Source organism: Coffea arabica, chromosome 1e, assembly GCF_036785885.1.
Source record: "Coffea arabica cultivar ET-39 chromosome 1e, Coffea Arabica ET-39 HiFi, whole genome shotgun sequence".
NCBI classification, from domain to species: domain Eukaryota; kingdom Viridiplantae; phylum Streptophyta; class Magnoliopsida; order Gentianales; family Rubiaceae; genus Coffea; species Coffea arabica.
Window position 1 is genome coordinate 45041391 of NC_092311.1, and position 25694 is coordinate 45067084.

General features: G+C 35.8%; 2 protein-coding genes, 1 non-coding gene and 1 pseudogene across 4 annotated transcripts; 3 read left to right on the forward strand and 1 right to left on the reverse strand.

Moving 5' to 3' along the window:
• The first annotated feature begins 3632 nt into the window (after positions 1-3632).
• On the forward strand, positions 3633-21152 carry LOC113695184 (subtilisin-like serine-protease S; annotated as a pseudogene).
• On the forward strand, positions 10748-12750 carry LOC113704492 (methylsterol monooxygenase 1-1). The gene is made up of 5 exons (XM_027226393.1): positions 10748-11077; positions 11717-12039; positions 12158-12305; positions 12474-12506; positions 12658-12750. Exons 1-5 carry the CDS (start codon positions 10748-10750, stop codon positions 12748-12750), a joined length of 927 nt encoding a protein of 308 aa, XP_027082194.1.
• TRNAK-CUU (transfer RNA lysine (anticodon CUU)) lies at positions 14203-14275 on the forward strand. Its single transcript has one exon. It is a non-coding gene; the product is annotated as a tRNA-Lys (tRNA).
• A 714-nt stretch (positions 21153-21866) lies between the features above and the next one.
• Positions 21867-25315, reverse strand: LOC113706108 (pentatricopeptide repeat-containing protein At2g27610). Of its 2 annotated transcripts, none has more exons than XM_027228024.2 (2): positions 22122-25315; positions 21867-21992 (listed from the first exon to the last, which is right to left on the reverse strand). In XM_027228024.2, the coding sequence occupies exon 1, from the start codon at positions 25200-25202 to the stop codon at positions 22587-22589; it is 2616 nt and encodes an 871-aa protein (XP_027083825.1). In that variant the 5' UTR covers positions 25203-25315; the 3' UTR covers positions 21867-21992; positions 22122-22586. The 2 variants fall into 2 exon arrangements, with proteins under 2 accessions (XP_027083825.1, XP_027083845.1); XM_027228044.2 differs by having other exon boundaries at positions 21867-22011.
• Between the last annotated feature and the right edge of the window lie 379 nt (positions 25316-25694).

Sequence of the window (25694 nt, forward strand, 5' to 3'; positions counted from 1 at the left end):
TGACGACTTTTCCAAGTTTATGGATTGACCTTAGCCTCTCTCGTACTTCCTCAGAATTTGTGTGAGTTTCTTGACTTCCTCTCTTTCTGTTTACAAAAAATTAGAGAGTTATCTACAAAAAATAGGTGACTCATACTCGGTCCATTCCTGCTTATTTTCATCCCTGAGATCCTTTTGTCCATTTCTGCTTGCTTTAGTAAGTTAGAGAACCCCTCTGAGCACAAAAGGAATAGATATGGTGATAGGGGGTCACCTTGTCTGATTTCTCTTTATGGAGTTACATACTCCTTTGGTACGGTAGGAATTTTTTGTGGGAGAACTTATGTTAAAGATTTACTCCATAATTTAGTGGGATGTGTAAATCATGTACATTGATGTAATTGTAAACAAAAGGTTCAGGATCAATTGTACAGTAATTATAGAAAATTGCAACTAAGGCCAATTGTACTTGTCCCCAATTCGTGTTCGACGGGGATTCGGCACGGGATCCACTCTTGTCAAGTTACGATAATTGCAATAGCATATACAACTTATTATATAATTTCAACGGGGGTTACAATTAATTTTGTAAGAAATCAGAAAACTGTCACGTGGAGGCCTCCCCGGGTTGGAGGCATCAGCTACACTACTATTATCTAAGATTTGGGCTAATTTCTGATTAAGTCGGCAATGGGATCGAACTATCCTCGTTTGAATTATTATTAGAAAAAATCATTCAAAACGTTTCTTATATTTTGTAAAATAACTTTTTCATCCCTCACTTTTAAAAGTTTAATTTACGTTCGTTACAAATTCACATTGGTTAAATTTAATTTATATCTAGGTTTTTGACTAGTTTTTTGTCAGAATCCAACACGTGCCTTGCACATGATCATGTTTTAAAGGCAAAAATGTCAAATTACATTTCACATAATCCGATTTATATGTATGAATAGCTTCTTCTTTTTTTCAAATCCATGTATATGTCTATTTGATTTCACTTGAATAGTACAAATAGCATGTAATATATCTCTATTTGATTTCACGTACAACTACAATTAGTTTGTTCAGATAAAATCAAATAGAGATATATTACATGCTATTCATATTGTTCAAGTCAAATTAAATAGACATATAAATGGGGTTTCAAAAACAAGAAAAAATTATTTGTACACATGATCAATAAGGGATGAAAGAATTCATTTTGTGAAATATGAAGGACGTTTTGAATGATTTTTCTTAATAATAAGTCAAGAGTCATTTCTGTTCCTATAGAAATAGGGAAAAAATGTCAATATTTTTGTAATTTCAAATACAAGTTAGAATGTTGGTGTAAATAACCCGCTAGAAAGCCACAATGGAACCACCAGATGTTTGTTGTTTTATAGTATTGAAGAGGTGATTTTTGGTGGGTAACTAGACCGACCTAAATCAGTCCTCTCTCGAATGAGGTGAAGTGATTTTACTTGTCCGAAGTGGATGGCGGGGCTTCTCCCCTGGGATCACTCCGACGATTAAGTTAGTATGAGAACGAGAGAAAAACAATTGTATATGTGAATAAACAGTATGCTTACTTGTTGGGTGTACATAAAGGGTATTTATAGAGCAGGAGTGGATGTCAGGACGGAGGGCTCATGTTAGCGGGACCCATGTCCTACCATGACGGCTCTGTTCCCTGTCAGGAGGCCTGACTCTGACACTGTAGCCGTCTGGGCAGGGTGACGGGGAACTCTGCATAGTAGCCATTAAGAGCGTCGGGTGCTTTTCAAATAAAGCACTGGCCCCTGATGATGTCATGCAGTTTGACATCATCAGCGCGTAGCCGAGGTGGAAGTCGGAGGTGCAGAGGTCATCTAAGCAGGAGGTCAGGAATCTGGCCGAGCTCAGGGGTAATGCTCGGGACATGACTGCGCTCGTGTGAGGGACGAACCGAGGTCACCTCGGCACCACGGCATGGCCGAGGTGAGCATCCTCAAGTATGATACAAACAAGGAGATGAAGGGTTATGCTATGGATACATCACACACATAACTTGTTTCTAATTTTTGGGTCCGTGATTTCGGCCTATATTTTTGTCTATAGATGTAACTTATTCAAAAACTTTGTTCCTTTCTTTCCAAATGGAACTACTTACTTGGAGTATGTAAGCATAAAATAAGTTTATCAAAAGGTAGACATCCAATTTTGAGAATGCACGAGTTGGCCATCGCAAACAATTGATTCAAATTTTTCTTATTTTCTTTCGGGGTGATAAAATAGAGAGTGGACTTTTAAGAAAATAATGACTCATAATTGTTTAATGTTTGAAATGAATTCTAGCACTGCATAACTTTTGTAAATTCCAATTGACTTGTGTTTCTTTCTAACCAAATTATTTGGTATCAAAGCCATATGCTTTACTCAAAGCAGTTGTCTTGGGCTGAAATAATCCCCTTTATTTATTATATAGATGACTTCCCTAATTAATAATATTAGTTGTTAATTGTATACATTAGTTATGAAACTTTCGAGAATTTAGTATGCTACATTCCAATCCTAAGAAGATTTCGTTTGCTTGAAGGGCAGATTTACGAGTTTTAAGGTCGACACAAATTCCATGTTATTTTCGATTTCCTACGATTATCCTTTTAATACACCTTTGAAATTCTAGTAAGATCTTATAAAAAATGGGTTTGTAATCCATGAAAAAGAAAAAAAAAAAAGAAAAAGAACCCGTAAAATATTGCTAAAATATGAACTAATAATCTTATTGAGATAAGCTAATCCAGTTCGAAACGAATTTGTTTCTCATGCATTTCACAAATTAGAGAAAACTAGTTGGGAATGACCTCCAAAAGAAGATTTCGAACATTAACCCTACTTTTTAAGAAACTTTTTTGCAAATGAACTTTAAATAAGTTTGATTATTTGATGGTTAAATAAACCGCATTTATTGAGTTCTATAAGATATTCCAACTTTGAAAACAATGTTGTGATTCTTTTCCAGAATAAGTTTATTCTAGTGTCAAGTTGATGCTTCTCAAATTGTTTGCCGGCTCTTAAATCTTCTGTTGGAGGAAACTCCAAATTAATGCCGACTACTCGATCCAATGAAATAATTTGTCTGGGCTCTAAAAGTATGGAAATGGAAGAATCGAACACTTTAACTTGCATGAATTATAATCCCTGCAATTAACCTGTTCTAAGGAACCATTTGTGAAATTCTCTGATTGGAAAACCATGAAAGCAACTGCAATTTTCATTCTTCTCCTCCTCTTTAGGCTTGCAATATTCTCCCATGCAGCCACCAAAAATACAAAGGTAATGGATAAATTAAACAAAGTCATTGCCCTTTTGCCTTTCTTACTTTTTCCCCCCTTCTCTGTGAGTGTGGCTCCATTCTTGGGGGAAGCTCAAATGTAGAAAGTAGAAACTGGAGAAAAAGGAAGCATGCAAAAACTGATACTCAATATTTTGCTGCATCAAGGAAGCCAGTTTCAACTTCAGTGTGGGTTTCTTTCTCTCCTTTTAAGGGGGGATTTTTTTTTGGTTATTTTTCTTTTGGTTTAATTCTGACAATGTTCGATCGATCGACTAATAATTCTCCATTTCTTGTAAGCACAAAGGACTAATCTTGACAAAATTATGTGATGTTGCAGCACTATATTGTATACATGGGATATCACAAACACCCCAACTCGGAATCTGTCATCAAAGCTAACCATGAGATGCTCACTTCTGTGACTGGAAGGCATGTACATATACATATATTTGAGCTTCCCCAGATGTCTCGTTTTTTCAAGTTGTTGGTAGAGAATGACAAAATGCTGAAAAAACCAGGAGCTTCCACAAGATTTCTACTTCCTTTGGTGACAATTGTAGAAGTGAAATAATTGTAATTCCATTTTCAGTTTCCAAGAAGCGAAAGAGGCGACGATTCACCATTACACCAAAAGCTTTAGAGGATTCTCCGCCAGGCTAACGCCAGAACAAGCTCGAAAACTGGCAGGTCAGATTTTTTTTTTTACATTGACAGTTATAAGCATAGAGGTATTGTCATTTGATTATTTCACCTGATTCTAGATTATGATTTTTCGAACATCAATATTTTTTATGTTCTTCTTCACTTTTGTGCCTAGTTATTACATTTTTTTTTAATCGGCAATAAAGATAAAATTTATAGTTTACCCAAAAGTAACTTTTCCTTTTATTTTGATTAACTAATTTTTTGCAAAATCTACTGCAACAAAAAAAAAAAAGGCAGCATATATTAACTAGGGAAAATCGTTCAAAATGTCCCTTAAATTTCGCCAAATGAATTTTTTCATCCTTTATTTTTGAAATAGTAACTTTACATCTCTTATAAAATTAAATCAGTAAAATTTGATTCCAACCTAAGTTTTCGATTACTTTTTATCCTAAATCCATCATGTGATTCACATATGATCATTGTTTAGGAGTAAAAAAGTTAGATTTTATTTGTAGTTAAATATATGACCTAATTCATATTCATTTTTGTTTCTAAAAATGTTCGATCCAACCTGAATCATATTTATTTTTTCCCTATAAAAGTGAGATTTGACCCACTCTATATTCATTTGTGCCATTAAAAAATGGGATATGATATTTTTGTATATAAAAAATGACTATATGTAAGTCACGTAATGATTTCATGTTGAAAAGTGGTCGGAAACTTCGATTTGGATCAATTTTAGTTAAGTTAAATTTATAAGGGACGTAAAATTAATATTTTAAAAATGAATGACAAAAAATATTTAACGAATTATAAGGGACGTTTTAAACTATTTTTACTGATAACTCATATGATCTTCTTGATAATCTACTGCAGAGTATGGTACACTATAGTTGAATTTACGTCACTTACATTTATTAAAACTTTTGCGCAGAAAGTGATTCGGTTACTTCGGTATTCGAGAGTAGGGAATACAAGATCCATACAACCCAATCATGGGACTTTCTGGGACTGGATTCTGCTCAACAATACAATCAGCTGCCAATGAACGTAAAATCGGATGTAATAGTTGGCGTCATTGACACCGGTAAGTAGTCGATTGAGTGAAGCACCTAGAACAAGATCCGGGGTCTCTCTCACAACTTCTGTCCAGTTCTGTCAATTTGTATAAATTGATACAACTTTGATGTAAATTAGTATAATTTTGGTGTAACCGTGAATTTTGTAGTTTGAGTGACAAAATTCAGTTTATATTAAAATTGTACCTATTACAACGAATGTTTTTTAGATTACAAAACTAGACAGAATCGAAACTGGAGAGGCCTCAATCCCCTAAAACATTTACCTAAAAATCATGCATCTCTAAAGATGGCTATCAACATTGTTGTGTTTGAATTGCATTTTTCTAGATTTTTTTTAGAAAAATTACTGTAGCGATTTGATATATGTGAGGTAAAAAGGTGATAGGGAAATGTGTTCACGAAAAACGTAGCAATTTTTCTTTGAAAAATGCTGTCCAAACAGGGCCAATTCACAAGACTGGACATTAATTTGTTTACATTCAGGAATTTGGCCTGAATCCCGGAGCTTCAATGACCAAGGCTTGGGCCCTGTTCCCACAAAATTCAAGGGACAATGTCAAACTGGGGAAATGTTCACCTTGGCCAACTGCAATAGAAAGATAGTAGGAGCTAGATTCTATTTGAAAGGATTTGAAGCAGACAAGCCTCTTGAATCATTCAACCAAACTTTCTTCCGATCACCCCGAGATGGCGACGGCCATGGAACTCACACAGCTTCCACTATTGCTGGCTCGCTGGTTTCAAATGCGAACTTATTTGGGTTGGCAAACGGCACTGCAAGAGGAGGTGCACCAAGTGTCAGACTAGCCATCTACAAAGCTTGTTGGTTTAAAATCTGCAATAATGCAGATATACTCTCTGCTTTAGATGATGCCATTAGTGATGGCATCGATATTGTTTCTCTTTCTTTAGGCCCTGAACCGCCCCAAACCAGCTACTTCGAGGATCCAGTGTCAATTGGATCTTTCCATGCATTTTCTAAAGGAATTCTGGTTTCGGCAGCAGCTGGGAATGCTGGTTTATCAAGAACTGCAACTAATGTTGCTCCCTGGATCATGACTGTTGCTGCAAGTACTTTGAATCGAGAGTTGCAATCCAAGATTTATCTTGGAAATTCAAAAGTTTTAAAGGTACCTTTACGCCAACCAATTATACTCGTAAGTCAATATGAGAGTATTTTACCATAAACTTCCTTTTTACCGATCAGGAGTTGAAAAAGGGATTTCTTGTTTCAGAGTTTTGGTCTAAATCCATCAAAACTGGATAGTGCTTCCGGTTTAATAGCAGGAAGCGATGCAGCAGCTTCTGGAATTCCCCAGAAAAATGCAAGGTACTTCTTCTGAAAAGGGAAAAATTTTCCTCTTATTGTCTTTGAATGCCCAAAGGCTAGGACGGTGCTTACTGTCAAAGAATCAGGATATTCATTTTCTCCATGATTTCATATTTTAGAAACTCTGGATGGTGATTAAATCAGAAACATTGGCTATTACATCTTAGTAGCTGCAGATGATCATATTTCTTTGGGATTGTAATTGGACATTAAACTCTAAATTTTGACTTGATTTCTTTTGATTTTCCAGCTTTTGCCAGACAAACACACTTAATCCTAACTTGATTAAGGGAAAGATTGTGGTCTGCCAACTCGAGAATGAGCATGTTGACCGAATTCAAATGCGTGTTTACATAAGAAGCATCGGAGGGGTAGCCATGATACTTGCTGATCCAGTTGCCCAAGACGTATTATTCAATTTTGGTATCCAAGCCACTGTGATAGGTCAAGAAGAAGCAACAGAACTTCAAACTTACATGTCTACAAAAAAGTAAGCTCTAAATTTCGTTGAAATATCAGGATTTATCTTTGTTCTTTCAAATAGATATTTAATCAATGTAAGTTTGCTCATAACTGACGTGTTTGTAGATCTTTGGAACAGAATTGTAATTCTTATGATTAGATATCTTATTGCACATGTGACATATATACATTTGAACTTGCTTGTGTAAAGCAACCATTACAGTGCTCATGTCTTTTGACGTGCTTGCTTTTCCTATTACAGGAATCCAGTGGCTAGACTATCCCAAACATCTACACAAATGTCTATTGAACCAGCACCAGCAATGGCAGCTTTCTCTTCAAAGGGTCCAAATACTGTCACGCCAGATATAATCAAAGTATGTTTGGCTAGAATTTTTATGCACTGTTCTGGTTCAATTATAAACCCTGGAAGTTCCACAAGCAATATATGTATTTCCTATCATATACTTATGTACAACACCGATCTGCCATTAGCCCTCAAGAAATCAAACACTTCATTATAATTTGAGAAAAACATGTTAAGAAAAAAATTGCTGTATAAATACTAATCCAACATGTCAATTGTAGCCCGATGTAACAGCTCCGGGAGTAAACATTTTGGCAGCATGGTCTCCAGTAGCTCTTGGTGACGCTGGTGGACGATCACTTGACTACAACATAGTCTCCGGGACTTCCATGTCTTGTCCACATGTGTCTGCAGTGGCAGCAATTGTAAAGGCTAGCCACCCTTCTTGGAGCCCTGCAGCTATAAAATCTGCAATAATGACAACAGGTCTACAAAATTTCAAACCGAAAAAATCCCTTACTGGTTCTATTGTAGTTCACACAGTCTAATGCTTTTCCTTTTCTCTAAAACAGCAACAATACTAGATGACTCTGGGAATTACATCAGAAGACATCCTGATGGTAGTTGGGCTACGCCTTTTGATTACGGTTCAGGGCACATAAATCCAGTTGCAGCAATTGACCCAGGGCTAGTTTATGATTTCGATCTCAAAGACGCCATTGATTTCCTCTGCAGCGATGGCGCAACCTCTGCACAGCTGAAGAACTTAACCAGCGAGACCACATACTGCAATAACCCTCCAAAGCCTTCCTCCAGCTTCAATTATCCTTCAATTGGAGTCTCCAACATGAAGGGCAACATATCAGTGTATAGAACAGTTACCTATGTTGGTAATGGACCAACAGTTTATGTCTCAAAATTAGAACAACCCACAGGTGTAAATGTTTCAGTCATACCACCAACATTAAGGTTTACAAATACAGGGGAGAAGTTGACTTTCAGGATTGATTTTACACCTTCAAAGACCAGCAATGGAAGCTTTACTTTTGCAGCATTGACATGGAGCAATGGGATCCATAGAGTAAAGAGTCCCATTGCACTTAGCGTGCTTTCTTTACAGAAATGAGCAATTCTATAACCTTCCCATTTTCAAATGTCATTGTCCTCTATTGAATTACTTAAATTTTTTGTTAGAAACCTTACGAAAGGAATAAAGGGAAACTCATGTAAGAACTTTGGAAATTCTGCAATCAATCAAGTGGTGTATTAGATACATTTTCCTTAACGCTATATTTATCCCTTATTAAGTGAAAACAAATACCCTTTGAGATGAAATGATGTAATAATAGTCAAGATAACTTGCAGTTGTTTCTTTTAGCTACTAGAATAAGAATGATACACGTTTACAAAACAAATCAAGTGAAATGGGATAATAGTTTTCAGCAGAAAATCAAGTTTTATTTGACCTTTTATATAGAGTTGGAGAAATATTCATGAAGAGTCGTAACTTTAATTGTTGAATCCCTTTGGAAGAAATGACGAACTTGTACAAACCATGAACTTATACGTACTATGTGTTTGTTCATGCCATGAATTTGTGTATACATGGAATTCGGCAAAAGTCGCAACTTTTTAGTCATGCAGATGAACATGCATCCGCTTCAAAAATTCATTGAAAAATTCTATCTATTTGTTTCTTAACTCGTAGCTGCAACCCATTGGAAACCTCTGAAAGAATACATTTGCTCGTGTTGTGAAAGTGGTTTCTGGATGCCCAGAAGAAGGAATACTATTCATCTCCTGGAAAATTGGCAATTAATTCAGAGTTCATTTATGTTTCCCGCAATGTGCTTTATCTTCAGTTTCCTTCTTTGGTGCAATATGGTTGTAATGTAAGTATCAGACTGGTGATTTTTTTTTTTTTTTTCCGCGCAGTCCAAGTTCCCTACGTTGAGCAGGAAGTTCAATTCATGCAAGGCTCTGCCAGAATTTCTAGACCCTCTGCCAGAAAGACAACCCGATGCAGAAAAGTGAAATGAATCCTATATATGTTAGAAACTTTGAGGCGACTTCTTGAATCTGCAATAGCAAAAGTACATCTTTCCCAGAATAATGTGGATAAGACTCAATCATCCTCAATTTGTGGGACTATTCTTTTCATCAGATTAGAATTTACAGTCCAACAGTGGTGGAGCCACATTGAGTTGAGTGTGACCAATTGCCCCCTGTCCACTCTTGAAAAATTACAAAATTGTAAAGAAAACTACCAAATCTTTGAAAGCTTCTTAAGAATAGCTCCCACAATATTTTTCAATATTGCTCTCTTCTGTCAAATTGCCCACCTAAAAAATGTAAAAACAAGTTCAAATGTCTATTATCTTGTATTTTACAATTCAAAATCATGTTACAAGATTGTGAGGAAAAACCAAATTATTCACATAATCAATGTTTTGGTATCGCTTCATTATCATTTTTTTTTCATTATACAATTTGTAATTAAAAATAACATCTATACATAACTGCAATTTTAGCGCATTAGTAACATAATTTTTTCCTTTACTATTCCATCCTTTGTCCCCATTAACTCGGAGTCCTGGCTCCACCACTGACCACAATGTAGGATGCTACGCTGTAGAATTTCCCTCTAACATACATATATATGAGTGATGGTTATAGATATACTTTAAAAAATTCTTTGTCACAATTGCACAGAAAGTGAACGCAAATTACTTTTTATAAGCTAATTACGATACAAAAACATATTGTGGTTGGCCGTTGATATTTTTTGAGTTTCTATCAAAAATTTCACTATAGAAATTTGGAAAAAATATATTTTAAGCATCTTCCTTTCTATTTCATTGTATGAATCTAGATTTTTTGCATGGTAAAAACCACATAAAGCAAGATATACTTGTGTTTGGTATTGCTTCTCCAAGTTCAACCAACTAAGTTATGAATGGGTCAAACAACTAAACATAAGTTCATAACATTTTTCTAACTTCCAAACACATGAGATGAAAATTGATGAACTTAAAATTAGTAGTGAGTGTTTATTTGCACTAGAAAGTGGGATTGTGCCCTTTTTTTTTTTTTTTGGGTATTTTCCCTATAGAAAAAAGTGTTTAAGATCCTCTATTTTACTTCTTATTTTAATCTCTCTATATTACTATTTATTCCTTTGCTTCACACATCACTTATTAGTAATTCAAAATCTAGCACGTATTGAGTGAAAACTTTAATTCTCAATTGTAACGATAGTAGTGCAATTTGCAAGAAAAAAAATTTAGAAAATTGGAATAGAAGAATCTGAATATTAATTATTATAATTCCCTTCCGCATCTGTGCAATTTCCGGCCTATATCCGTTCTCGTTCATGCAGAAAAATTTACGATAGTCAACACTAGGAGGCTCCTTCTATTTCGCTAGACCATTCCCTCCTAAAGCAAACATCATTCTCAGCATTGATAACTCTATCCACCCCCGCCTCTCTTCCTTTTCGGCCATTTTTATTCAAACTCTACCTGCATTTTCCTTCTTCCTTCTTCCTTGCTTTTTCCCTTCTCTCTCTATCTAAATTTGTACAGGGAGAGGGAGAGAAAAAGAAACCATAATATCGAAGCCACGAATTAAGCAAAATGTTGCCATACCATACGCTTCAGGAAGCTGAAATTTCTCTTGGAAGAAATCTAACATTTGCAGAAACATTATGGTTCAAATACTCGGCTCAAAAATCAGATTATATCCTCTATTGTCACAACACCCTTTTCTTGTTTATCTTTTACACCTTGTTTCCGATCCCCTTTGTCATTCTTGAGCTCCTGGGGTCCAAAAAGATTGACAAGTACAAGCTTCAGCCAAAATTCAAAAACTCATTCTCTGACATGATGGAATGCTACAAAAAAGTTATGTGGACTTTTGTCTATGCTGTTGGCCCCCTGCAAGTCCTTTCTTACCCCGTCATTAAGGTACAAGCTTAACTAGTTCCCCTAGTTACTTTAATAGGATTTGTTGTTTGTCTTTTCCGTTCTCAATTCTTGAGTTTGCATAGCTGGTCCTTTATTTGGAAATGGACGTGTCTTTGAGTAAGTTTCCGAGTATTTTATAGAATCAATTAACTAGTTAGAGAGTTAACATATTATCTCATTCTGGTGGGAAAATGTTTCAAGAAACGAAGTATCGGATTTAAATCCAATTTGGTGCAAATGATTGCCAAATGAGATTCTTGAAAATTAACTTAATGTATGTTGATGAGCTGCTTCTTAACGTGAATGCTGCATGTTTTATTATATTTTTATGTCATTAATGCAGACCTTATGCAATGAAATTATGATATTCATCCAAAAAAAATAACTACAAAAGGCAAAAAATCATATGCTTGAATCCAAAGGCAGCCAAATGCATTAGTACGGTATGCTTATTATCATTTTGTCTGCTTACCTTTATTGATGATTTTCATAGCTTACCGAAATCCCACCAAACTTCCTTTCATTTTTGTGATCAGAAGAGTAAGAGAGACGTTTTCCTAACTTACTGAAGTTACTCTACTCCCTAAAATTAGTTATTCCCTACAAGAACTGAGGAACTTTTCACCCTAATCTTTGCAGTGGATTGGGATCCGAACAAGCTTGCCGTTGCCATCTGGGACAGAAGTATTCTGGCAACTGGTGGTGTATGTAGTAGTCGAGGACTATGCAAATTATTGGCTCCATAGACTAATGCATTCCCCATGGGGCTATAACAAAATCCACAGGGTGCACCATGAGTATACGGCTCCTATTGGTTTTGCAGCACCTTATGCTCATTGGGCAGAGATTATTATCCTTGGACTTGCTTCATTTCTTGGTCCTCTCATGGTCCCCGGTCACATGCTCACCTTTTGGCTTTGGTTTATACTAAGGCAGCTCGAAGCCATTGAGACTCATAGCGGGTGATTTCTCATTCTCCTTTTTCTGTTGCCAATTCATCAAAATACTGGAATAGTTAAACAACCTAAACTCAACGACTAACATGTTTTGCTTTCTTTGCACAATTATCCATATGTGCAGGTACGAATTTCCTTGGAGCCCCTCCAAGCTTATTCCATTTTATGGAGGTGCAGTTTACCATGATTACCATCACTACGTTGGGGGCAAAAGTCAGAGCAACTTTGCATCTGTTTTCACTTACTGTGACTACATATATGGAACCGACAAGGTCAGCAATGCATGCTCTAATTACTATATGTTCAACCAATGAACTTCTTGTTCTTATCATTTTTGTGACTTTTATGTTTTCAAATAATTAAACGTGAATTTAGTAAATACTTCCTCATCGAACTTTCTTCATTGACAGAACTTTCATATTCATGTGTTTTTTTTTCAGGGATATCGATACCAGAAAAATGTCTTTGAAAAGGTAAACTTACATTATCTTTTACTTTTGGAGTAAACAGTTTTGCAGATGACTGCATGGCTATATTCAAAGCAACATGAGCATGTGTTCATCTCCACACGATTAACAAATTGTTTGTTCAATCAATTAATCTACATGGCAAAAAATAATTTAGCAACAACGAGAAATTAAACATCCTCAGTCGACAGTGTTTGATATGATTAAGGTGTCAAATATTGAGAATTCTAATCCAGTATATATTGTCTGAAGCTCAGTAATCCCATATACCAATAAGGACTACTCTTTTGTTTTCCTTGCTTCTTGATTTTCCAGTACAATACCGTAGGATCACCAGTTTCGTCCTTGTTCAGCTTTAAAATCTGAACGTGCAATGCATCTTGATATCCATCAAAACATAATATCTGTAAACATTTTTTTACCAAACACTGTAAAATTTCAAGTGGTAAACATCAGAATCCAAAAGAAATAGAAAGTTGTACCTTGTAAACGTTAATTTCTTTTCGACACTAACTATATTTTCCTTCTTAGTTTATCCCAATATGCTGATTATATATTTGATCCCGTCTCCAAATGTACCCTGTTGAATCTTTTTCAGACGCAAGATAGCCTCAGGAGCCAAAGTGATATCAAATCTGAGTAGGAGAAAGCTAAACTCTGCATGCACGAACTCTTCATCAGCTCTGAGCAAAACATTCTTGATGCGTGTTGTGGTTCTGTCTACCATAGAAGTTTTTTTTTTTTTGGGGAGCAATATTGAGAGATTTTTATCTACTATAGAAGTATGAGTAGCATTGAAAAAATAGTAAATAATTAATTGTTGTACAAAATTATGGACACATCTCAGCAGCATCATGATGTGGTGCTGCGCTTTTGAGCATTTCACCCCACATGGAAATGCTACAAATTACGACCTTAAGAATTAAGTTTGTGTTATTACCTTATTGAGGATATCGACTCTTTTTTTTCTAAAAAGAAAAAACCCTTTTTTGGTTTCTTCTTCTAGCATTCTTCAGTGCAGTATTTTGTTACACTATGTTTACTAGAAATGTAGGAGTTGCGTGGATAGGACACAGTGTGTTGTATTGTGCTAATCTTTATTGGACAGTTAGCATTAGGCTCTGGACTAATTCTTGGTGCAAATTAGCATTATTTTCCATCCAACACGTACTCGTTTCTGCTGTTACACTCTACAAATAGTAATTGAATTTTGAACAATTTTAAACCTTTTTTTTTGTATGATAAAAAAGGCAATTTATTCTTAATTGCAGATAATAAGAGGCGGAATATATCCGGTGATTTATTTCATATATGTTCATATAAAGATTGTAATGTAATCAGTGGTTAACGTTGAGACTCCAAAAATTAGAGGTCCTAAATTATATTCATTTTTCCCATTGCCCCTTATTACTTCTTAAATCCCATCTCTTCCATGATAGAAAAAAAAAATTGAAAAAAAAAGAGATTGTAATGAAATATTGATGTCTCATAATTAAATTGGCATTAGCCTACGTAGCATAATACTTAAAAATGATAAGTATATCAGGTAGTATATTAGTATTTTTAGCTTTATATTTTCATTTGTATTCACATTATCCGTTAACCAGTTATATACGTATATTTTTATACTTATATTCTTGAGTCAAATTTCTAATCTTACTTCTCTGGATTTAATAAGATATAAGTTACTTAGCTATCAAAAGCCCGTCTAGCTCAGTCGGTAGAGCGCAAGGCTCTTAACCTTGTGGTCGTGGGTTCGAGCCCCACGGTGGGCGTGTATTTACTTTTGTTTTTGCTATTTTATAAGCCTTCATAATTAATTGCTTTATTTTAATATTACATGAAGAGTTTTCAAACAGAAATGTAACCTCTATTTTTGAACTGCAAAACACTTTCACACTTAAAAAAATGTAAATGCATCAAAAGTTGAATATTGAAACATGCTTAATTACATTTGTGACCAAATTATAAAAATGACTCTAATTAATGTCAATCATGTTTCAATTTTGACAATCTAGTCCCTCATGAAGTATGTCTTGTACTTGTTTATTTAGTTAGTCCCTCATAGTTTAATTTGCATGGTTGTGACCAAATCCTGTTGAAAATTTGCAATTTTTTTAAGCATGATTAATTCAAACAGAATAATACCAGAAACAAGAAGGTCCTATTTGGTTCCAGGAAACTTGTAAGGAAAAGGAAAAGAATTCCTTGTGAAAGAGTTTTTTTTTATGTTTGATTTTAAGCAAACTAATTTTTCATTTTCAATATAGTCCCTTAATGTCTTTTGGCTCCTTTATAAAAGCTCCAACGATACATGCCTTCAATCAGGATTGTAAAAATCTTCCAAAAGCATTTTATATGTTTCATTGAACGAAAATAAATACTAACAAACATACAACATTTTAAACAGTTTTTAATTTTTTCTTATTGACTAATTACGATAGAATGATTATTTGATTATCACAAAAAATAATACCTATAACGTGTAATGCATATACTTTCGAGTGGCACTTTTAACTCTTATCTTAATGTTGAAAATGCATGGTAGAACTTATGTCACTTGTCATGGATTCTATTTTTGGACGTTACAAAATATCATGGTTCCAAAAAGGGGGGAAAAAACAAAGACCAAATGTCCCTTCTACAAAGAATTGTTGGGAATTTTGGAACTACAGCAGAAAGATGTCATGGAATGGATACAGTAAAAGAAGCAGAAACACAGTTTTGGATTAACGATGTTGCTATAGTAAGATATTCCGAATCACACCTTTTTAGACCTCAAACGCACATAATAACTGTTATTTTCGAGGGGTGCATGTAAACGAGTTTAATCAAATCTAACGCCCTAGTGTTGAAACTTGTTTGATTATTTTAACGAATTTGAAATTTGTTTAAGTTTGATTTGTTTATTTGTCGAATCGAAATTGAATGCATTTTTTTTATCGAGTTTGAATGTTATCGAACAAAAGATGCGATTCAATCTTGACTTAACTAGTTGACGAATCAAACTCGAACGAACTCTTGCTAAGCCGAGTTCGATTCGAGGACCAAATAGTTTGATTCATTTTTCAGTTCTAATACTTTTTTAAAACATCACAATTTTAAATCATTATTTTTGACCCTCTGGTGCTCGTACTATATTAAATAATGCCGTAGAATTAGACAACACAACCATAGCTCCCACAATAATTGGTATTTAATATTAGAACCAAAATTCGAGCAGTTATGGTTATTGCTTCCAAGTTACAACTTAAGCTGGTTTAGATTGTTACTTTTCGAAATTTTTATAGAAAAATGTGTTATAGCGATTTGATATATGTGAGATGAAAAAAAAACTGGAAAACAGGTCAACCGAAAACGTAAAAAATTTTTTTTGGAGAAAAATGGCAATTCAAACGAGGCACATTAAAAGCAACTAATCCCAAGTCAACCATTAAATTTTGATACTAATTATTACAAGCAACAGGCAAGATTGAAAAAGTCAAGCATATATAAACCGTTAGCTCGTCACAAAAGTGTTACGTCAAAGAATTAATTAATTGTGTTTAATTACAATTTTTTATTTACTTAATTTAATTCATTTCAGACGAAACGGGCGGCTGGCAGACCCGCGTTAAAAAGAATATGATATGAGCTTGAATTGGAATTATTTTTCCAGTCGTACATTGGAAATTAATTAAATACACCAAAAGACGTGGGCTAGCTACAATCATTGGTTAGATTAGCAGCCATCCATTCTAAATTCTATTCAACTTTCCTTGAAAAAAAACAATCAAGTTCATTGTAGGGAAGTCTTGGCTTTACAAAATTCTAAATAGTTAGTTAGTCAACTTGACTGACTCAAGAGAAATTCTTGCTCTTTTTTTTTTTTTTTTTTTTTTGGGATGAATGAGATAAAGGCCTTGTTCTCAACTAATTTTGGAAATCTGACTTTAGCTTTTGATTTTCCAAAAATTATTTTATTGTGTTCTCAACTGATTTTAAAAAATTAATTTTAGATTTGTGGGTCGAAAAAAAAACTGGAAATCAGAAGAAGCTGGTGTTGAGTTGTTTTTGAATTCTGATTTTAGCCTATTTTTCATATAGGCCAAAATTACTCTTCAAATTTCAGCATAATTACTAAAGTATCTAAAAATCAGATAACTTGTTATGGTCTTTCTGTTTTCTTTTTGTTCTCACTCCCAGATTCATTTATGTGATCCTTGTTTTTCTCACTCACCATTTAATTTTCATAAGTAAAGTAATTAATTACATTAAAAAAATTATTTAATTAGCACAAAAATTCATTTATGTACCAAATAAGGGTAATATCATCATCTTTTTGTCAAAAATCAACTTTTTAACTTTTTCAAAGATCACCTATGCATTTATTAAAATGATTTTTTTAACAATAAACAAGAACACATGAGTTACTGTGACAATTTTGATTTTACAAAATCAGAATCAGTTGAGAAAAGACCCTAAGGTGTCTATAACAAACACTGAACATAGTCCCCATCTGCTTTTTGCCTCTAAATTAAAGCCTCTGCACAACATATGAACACTTGCTTTTGTCCATGAACAACTAGTTTTTGCTTTCAATCTTTTTATTGAGTTTTTGAGCTGACAAGATGAAGATACACAAACTTTTCGCTCTTTTCCTAATCCTGAGATTCGGATACATACATGCAATCAGCACAAATGCAAAGGTAAATATTCTTGACATTTCATTCTTACGTCTATGAATAGTTGTATGTTCTCTTGAAAAGCTGATTTCGACAAGTAGATAACAATGAGATGTAGGATTTTTGCACATCTTTTGTCTTGACACCACGAGTTCATATGAACTTCCTACCAAGCCATGATTTGTGGCAGTATCCATTGAGTTATAAGTTCACCTATGTCCCAAAACAGAAGGCTTACAAGTTCAAATATTCCATGATTTTGAGCATGAAAAGTCATGTTGAATATTAATATAGCAAAGATGAGAACAAACAGGAATATATTAGCACTAAATTAGTAACATCTGCACTTCATGGACCAACCAGTCTACATCCCTGTAAAAACCATATCCGACCTTCAAATTAATTCGATATAACAAGAGTCATGAAGGTGCAGAATGGAAGTATGGGAATCAAGACTAATCTTGATTCACAGACTTTGACTTCATAAGCAAATGGAGGATTGTACCCTCAAGGTGCTACTGGTAGAGAGAGAGGGATAATTGATTATGAAGTTCTTCATGCTTAGACTCAGGAACTGATGTCAAGAAATTCTTGAACCATGCAGCATTACATAGTTTACATGGGGAATCATGCTCACCCAAGCTCAGAGTCCGTGATCAAGGATAACCATCATATGCTTGCTTCAGTAATTGGAAGGCATGTACTTCTCTCTCTTTCTTAATTTGGACGACGAGTTCGAAAAATAATGAGATACTATTTCATTATTTCTGATTAAAAATGGCTAGTGATTTTCAGTTATGAAGGTGCACAGGACGTGATCCATCACCATTACACCAAAAGCTTTAGAGGATTTTCTGCTATGTTAACAGCTGATCAAGCCCTGAGGCTGGCAGGTTTCCCCTAACCTGCTTTCTTTAATCAGAAAATTGGTTCCAAGGCTTGTGCTCAAAGTCTATTAACTGTCTTATTTACCTATCCTGTAGAAGAGGAATCGGTTGTATCTGTGTTCCAGAGTAAGATAAACAAGGTTCAAACAACACACTCGTGGAAGTTTCTGAAAGTAGACTCAATTCAACAATACAATCACCTGCCAATAAAAGTTAAATCTGATGTAATTGTTGGTGTCATCGATAGTGGTAATAATCTTAGTTGCTGGGTAAATAATCCAATGTTTATTACTACAATTGATACAACTAATAGATGTTGAGTATATCTGCGTTCTCAGGAATTTGGCCAGAATCGAAAAGCTTCAGTGATCATGGCATGGGTCCTGTTCCTAAGAAATTCAAGGGGAAATGTGTACCTGGAGAAATGTTCACTTTGGCCAATTGCAACAGGCAAGAAGAAATATGCCATATCAGAGTGGATATACTAATTAGTATTGAATTCTCTGATGTCAATACTTTTCATTGAACTCTTTTTACAGGAAAATAATAGGAGCTAGATACTATTTCAAAGGATTTGAAGCAGGGGTTGGACCTCTTGAATCATTCAACGGGACATTTTTCCGATCAGCTCGAGATAGCGACGGACATGGAACACATGTTGCTTCCATTGTAGCTGGCTCCTTGGTCCCAGATGTGAGCTTAATCGAGGCAGCAAAAGGCACAGCAAGAGGAGGTGTACCAAGTGCTAGACTAGCCATCTACAGGGCTTGTTGGTTTGATATATGCACTGATGCAGATATGCTCTCTGCCCTGGATGATGCAATTCATGATGGGGTTGATGTTTTGTCTACTGCTGTCGGTCCTCAACCGCCCCAACCTAGCTATTTCCATGATGCGGTGTCAATTGGGGCTTTTCATGCATTTCAGAAAGGAATTCTTGTTTCTGCATCTGTAGGGAATAGTTTTTTCCCACAAACTGCAACCAATGTTGCTCCATAGATCCTTACAGTTGCTGCCAGCACCATGGACCGTGAATTTCAGTCCAACATCGGCCTTGGGAACTCAAAAATAATAAAGGTTTAGTGTTTCAATACCATATAGTTATTTCCACCATCTACATTGTCAAAATTCTTGTTTTAGTATAAAGTTGCAGAGCGGAGATTTCTTTAGCAGCATAATTCTTGCAGCCAACTTATTTTATTGAAATAATTTTCTCTGTTAAATTTACCAGAACGCCTTCTTGTTTCAGGGTTTTGGTCTAAATCCATCAAACTTGGAGAGTGCTTCTGGTTTAATAGCTGGAAGTGATGCAGCAGCTCCAGGAATTCCCCCTAGAAATGCAAGGCATGGCTCTATCCCATTTTATTGCTAATACACTCTGAGATTATCCAGCTTGTACAAATAGCAAATAGAAGTAACTATTATTTCTTCTTACATCGGGTCTTCACTGACAGTTCAACAAAATGATATGCTTACGGGAAGAGAATCTGTTCATAAATTCTTGCTGGAGATCTTAATCAAGTTTTATTTTATGTTTGAAACATTTCATGTAAATCTCCTGAACAAGTCTTAATCTCTCTTTTTTTTCTCATATCTGTCTTTCTCAGCTTTTGCCAGATAAACAGCCTAGATCCGAACTTGGTTAAGGGAAAAATAGTAGTCTGCACAGTTGAAAAGATTACAGAGAATGCAACACAATTAGGTGTCTATACACGAAACATTGGAGGTGTAGGAATGATACTTGTTGAACCACTTGCCCAAGATCTCGTCTTTCAATTTGGAACCCAAGCCACTCTGATAGGTCAAGATGAATTGGAAGAAATTCAGAAGTATATAGCTACTGAAAGGTATGTTTCAAAGTTCCCAAAAGGATTAATATCAACCCAGCAGCTCATGCATTTTATTATTCTTTGCTAAGTATAGGAATCCAGTGGCTGCCATATACCAAACCAAGACTGTTCTAGCCTCTAAACCAGCACCAGAGATTGCAGCATTTTCTTCGAAGGGTCCAAACATTATTACTCCAGATATAATAAAAGTAGGTTCTTGTGCTTCTGAAAATTTTTTTTCTCAGAATCATCTTTAATCCTTGGTTCAATATTAGAACGGTTACAAATGGTCAAGTTATAAAAGTTCCACTTCTGCAATAAATCTACGTTAAGAATAACGTTGTTTAAAACAAAGAAGACAAAGATTGAGATGATTTCACATGCCCACTGCAGCCAGATATAGCAGCACCAGGAGTGAATATTCTTGCAGCATGGTCTCCAGTAGCTCTTTTTTTCTCTGGCTTACACCCTGTTGACTATGACGTAATCTCCGGTAGCTCCCTGGCTGCAGCACATGTGGCTGCAGTGGCTGCCATAATAAAGACTTCCCACCCTTCCTGGAGCCCAGCAGCAATAAAGTCTGCGATGATGACAACAGGTAACATCAATTGGAAACATTCCTAACCAGTTCAATTGTACCCTTATCATGATGTATGATTGCTGAATCCAAATATCACTTTGTCTGGAACAGCTACAGTCCTAGATAACACCGGAAATTGCATCAGAAGACATCCAGATGACACTTGTGCAACTCCATTTGACTATGGATCTGGGCACGTAAATCCAGTCGCAGCAATTGAGCCTGGACTAATCTACGACCTGGATTCCAATGATGTAATTGATTTCCTCTGCAGTTATGGTGCAACAGCAGCACAGTTGAAAAACTTAACCAGTCAAATTTTTAGATGCAAAAGCCCTTCTAGACCTTCCTATGATTTTAACTATCCTTCAATTGGAGTCTCCAACATGAATGGTAGTTTATCAGTGCAGAGAACTGTTACCCACTATGGTAAAGGACCAACACAATACATCTCAAAAATAGAACAACCAAGTGGTGTACATGTTACAGTCACCCCTAGTGTACTAAAGTTCACAAATGCAGGGGACAAGATGTCATTTACGGCAAATTTTACACCCTCAAAGGCCAGTAATGGAAGCTTTGTTTTTGGGGCTTTGACATGGAGTAATGCAATACACACAGTCAGGAGTCCCATTGCAGTTAATGTGCTATCTCTATAAAACATAGATTCTATTGTACTATCTGTTCCAAAACTTGTATATCCTATTGAGGAGTTTCAAGCTTCTTGCATCCAATGTAGTACTTTACAAAAGACTATGCAGTAAATGTATACAAGAACTGGACCTCTTAATATATGTCTCAATTCTAAGGCAACTTCATTTTGATCTACTAAGTAATTAGGTATTCCGATCTTTGAATTGATTAAGAAGCTAGCTCAGGGGCTGCTGAATGCTGCTATTATTAGTTTCCCTGATTGTATGCTGTTTAACTCAGAAATAACAATCAAATGAGAGCCAAAATTTAAGATTCAGGAATGCTTTATGAAGGTATAAAATCTATCCTAAAGGACATCTTCCCATAGTAGGAAACAGAAGAAAAGTTCAAGCATAGTGAGTTATGTAAAATGTTCTCATCATGTTCCTTACAATATGAGCACTATAAACTTGCATGAAGAAATTGAAGAGTGATATCCATCCAAATATTTAGTGACACCTCTTTAGCAACCTAACTATCTGAATCAGCGTGGAGGGGTCTCACACCTATCAAATATTCTGCATGCAAGTGAAATATTACATCAAAGAAACAGCATATATGATTAAACATTTTTCCTACTAACAAAACATTTTTTAAAGAGTCATACATTCCCTTTATGACTAGGAGATAGATTAATTTCATATACTTAACAAGCACAACTAATAAGATGTTATAAGCGATAGAAATGAGAGGATACCAATGATTTCAGTGCATTTTGCATACATTGATCCACCATTTTTTCACTGTGATCATATCAAAATCTCCAAAATCAGAAGGTTTGGTTGGCATTGAAATGAGCATAGCTCAATCCCGCATAGTTTAGAAGCAGCCCTCATTATCTGGATCAATTTCATTATCCTTTGTCAAGACAAACAACAATCAGAATCCAATAATGAAGATAGATAAACACTAACAAATGACACATTTCTAACATGTAAAAGAACGTGTGCAGGGAAGCAGTCACTTACCAAAACAAGGTCTACAGCACATGGATGTCAAATATGAGAAACTCTTAAAGGCAGATGGCAACCTGCTTGGGCATCTGCATTCCCCATTATCCCTTCTGTTATTAACTTGAATATACACAACCTTCGATGAAGAAATGCACTAATACATCTTCTGGGGAAATCACCAGAAAAGTACTTCAAAAGAAGTCATCAGCTTGGCCCAGATAGTTGAAGTCTGTTTGCTCTCCTTATAAGCTGCCTGGTGTCCCAGAAAATTTATAGTAAAACTTGACCACTGATTGTTATGTATATTTCTTAGGCTTCCCAATAGACGTGCACCAGCCACAACCCACTTTTCACATGCATGGTGGTCCCATGCATCAACAGCACTGCAAAGTTTCTGCAACTGCAGAAAGCATTCATTCCTGATGCTTAAGATGTCTACATTTTTCTAATAGAATATGAACCTCAAGTCAAATGTAAAAATTACCAATAGTCCCCACAAGAGCATAATCCACCTTTGAAGTGGTGAAATCTATTTGAGTCCCTCACAATAATTTCTCTGCTTTCAATCTTTGATATCAACTTAATCACAGTATGGCAATCACCACAAACTCTAAGATTCTTAACAATCTGAATCTGAATTCCAGGTGATGTCATAATTAATCCAAAAGCAATTGCCAACCTTTCACTATGCTGAGAAAGAATGGTTTCTTTAAGTTCATCCTCAACGTCATGAAGTACAAAATTAGTATCTGGTTGGTATCCTGCATCCTTTAAGCGAATACCTAACTCTTCAAGTTTCATATAAATACGGTCTGATAATGGATGTGAAACATCTCCGGCCACGAATGAGTATGTCTTGTTCTTAACCTCAATCCAGCTGTAACCAATTTCCTTTCTAATTTTCCTCAAATCCATGAGCTTTCTCACTTTTGCTCGAGCTTTCCAATTTCCAGCCACTGCATATAGGTTAGAAAGGAGTACATAAGCCGCTGAGTCTTGCGGCTGCAGTGAAATGAGTTTTTCTGCGGCAAGTTTCCCTAGCTCTATATTTCGATGAACTCGGCAAGCAGCCAAGAGTGTGCGCCACACTGTTGCACCAGCAGGAAAGGGCATCCCATTAATGAGAGCCACAGCTTGTTCCAGCATTCCAGCTCGACTATATAAGTCAACCATGCAGGAGTAGGTCTCCATTGTAGGTGGAATCTGAAGATCTTTGACCATCATGTCAAAATAATTTTCACCTTCTTTCACCAGTCCTGCATGAGTACAGGCAGAAATGACACCTATGAATGTTATGTTATCCATTGCTAATTTTTTTCTTCTCATATCCTCAAAAACCATTAAAGCCTTCTTTCCATAACCATGTTGTGCGTATCCTGAGATCATCGAGTTCCACGAAACCAAATCCCTCTCCTTCTGCCTCTTGAAGACCTCATTTGCGCTCTCTATATTACCTCTTTTTGCATACATTGTCACAAGAGCACTACTAACACACAAGGCATTATTATATCCTGACTTTATGGAACTGGCATGGAATTGTTTCCCTTGTTCCACTGCTGCAGTAGGTGTGTTACATGCATTAATGACACTAGAGAATGTATATTCATTTGGTCTAACCCCTTCCTTTGCCATCTGGCAAAAAACTCTTACCGCGCTCTCAGTGTCTTCTGCTTGAGCATAACCAGCCAACATTGCAGACCATGCAACAATATCTTTATCTTCCATCATGTCAAAAACTTTTGCAGCCTCATTAGCATTTCCTATCTTAACATAAGCATCTAGTAATGCTGTTCCTACCGAAGGCACGTTCTCATAGTTGGTTTTGATGACTACTGCATGCATTTGAAACAGAGAAATAACAGGATGTGCAGTAAGGATAGCAGAGTAAGTGAAATGGTTTGGTGACACACCTTCCCTTCTCATTTGGCCAAAAAGCTCGACAGCTTGCTCTTTTCCACCATTCTGCAAGTACCCGCTGATCATTGCTGTCCAAGAGACCACACTCTGACCTCTCTGCACAACAGAGAACAACTTTAAGGCATCATCCATCTCACCACACTTGGTGTACGACACCATAAGAGCTGTACTAATGTTAGGATCAAATTCAAACCCATGTCGAATAACCCGTGAATGAAGCTGTCTGGCAAAAGTCAATTCTCTAAGCCTTGCACATAACTTAATGGCTGGAGCAAATGTCATTTGAGTAAGGTTCAGACCAGAGAGCCTCATTCTGTAAAACACATCAAGAGCTTCCAGATCATGCCCATTTGTCACAAGACCAGCAATCATCCCATTCCATGAAACAGCATTCCTGTCCTCCATTCCACAAAAAACAGCACTAGCCTCTCTAGCCATACCTGATTTTGAGTACATGTTAATCAAGGAGTTTGCCACATATACAGTTGACTCAAAGCCATTCTTAACAATCATCGCATGAACCTGAGCTCCCTTCCCAACCTCGCCATCATCAGCTAGCGCTCCAAGAATGGTGGAAAACGTATAAGGGTTAGGTCTGATTCTGTCCAGTAGCATCATTCTGAAAACTTCTATAGCTCTATCATTCAGTTTATTACTTGCAAAACCTGTAAGTAATGACGTCCATGAGACAACATTCTTCTCCTCCATCTTGCCAAACATACACTCTGCATCAGCAATACTCTTCGTCTTCATATACATATCAACAAGAGAAGTGCCCACACTAACATCATCGAGCAACCCAGCTTTGATGCACTGACAATGCACTTGTCTTCCAACTGCAACGTCGTTCAGGCATCCACAGACCTTCAAGACACAAGAAAAACTCGACCTTTCAATTAAAACGCCCAAACGATGCATGCACTTGAATAGATCCAAAGCTTCTATGTAGGAATTATTGCGAGAGCACTCGAAAAGCATATGGTTGTAATGAGAAATGTCCCACTTGGAACTTTCACCAAACGGTTCGTACGCATTATAAAATTTCCAAGGTCCAGCTCCCTCCGCCGATACATCAGAATCAAGGGCTATTGCTTGCGACAGAACCGAGTAATGGGTTCGAACTAAAATTTGAGAATGTCCAAGAATCTTTAGTCTTCTCAGAGAGGGTCGTAGAATCATGGTGTTTTTTCTGGTCGTAGGTTACCGTTAGCAGTTAAAATTCTGGTACTTTGAAAAGTTGCGCCAAAGATCCGCTTTATAAAAGTTCGCTTTAATGGTATTTGCATTTTCTGTTTTCTGTTTTTCTTTTTCTAGCAAAATCTCTATTCTTCCGTATACGTTATTTGATAATTAATTAATCCCTATTTTAATTAGAAATGAAATTCACTAGATTTTTTTAGAGGTATTCGAGTGTGTTTGGATAGCAATAATATTTTTTTTAAATATTATTTTGCTTATGTTACAATTATAATTCCATTCAATTTTTTCTCTTTCTAATGCATTTTATTTCACATACATCACATTATAAAAAATAATATAATAATTATTTTAAATAATATTTCAAATACTCTCATATCCAGACACGCTTGCTTAACTCCCTATGAATCTTAAAATATGAGAAAAAGTGAAAATGATTAAAAGACAAGGAGAATGCTTCAATCCCAAGATCTT

What these genes read in the sequence shown, in the direction of transcription:
- LOC113704492 (XM_027226393.1), top strand. Translation starts at nt 10,748, where the DNA reads ATGTTGCCATACCATACGCTTCAGGAAGCTGAAATTTCTCTTGGAAGA. An exon ending in TTTCTTACCCCGTCATTAAG is followed by an intron (nt 11,078 to 11,716) that starts GTACAAGCTTAA and finishes TAATCTTTGCAG; the next exon opens with TGGATTGGGATCCGAACAAG. An exon ending in AGAAAAATGTCTTTGAAAAG is followed by an intron (nt 12,507 to 12,657) that starts GTAAACTTACAT and finishes AAAATAATTTAG; the next exon opens with CAACAACGAGAAATTAAACA.
- LOC113706108 (XM_027228024.2), bottom strand. Translation starts at nt 25,202, where the DNA reads ATGATTCTACGACCCTCTCTGAGAAGACTAAAGATTCTTGGACATTCT.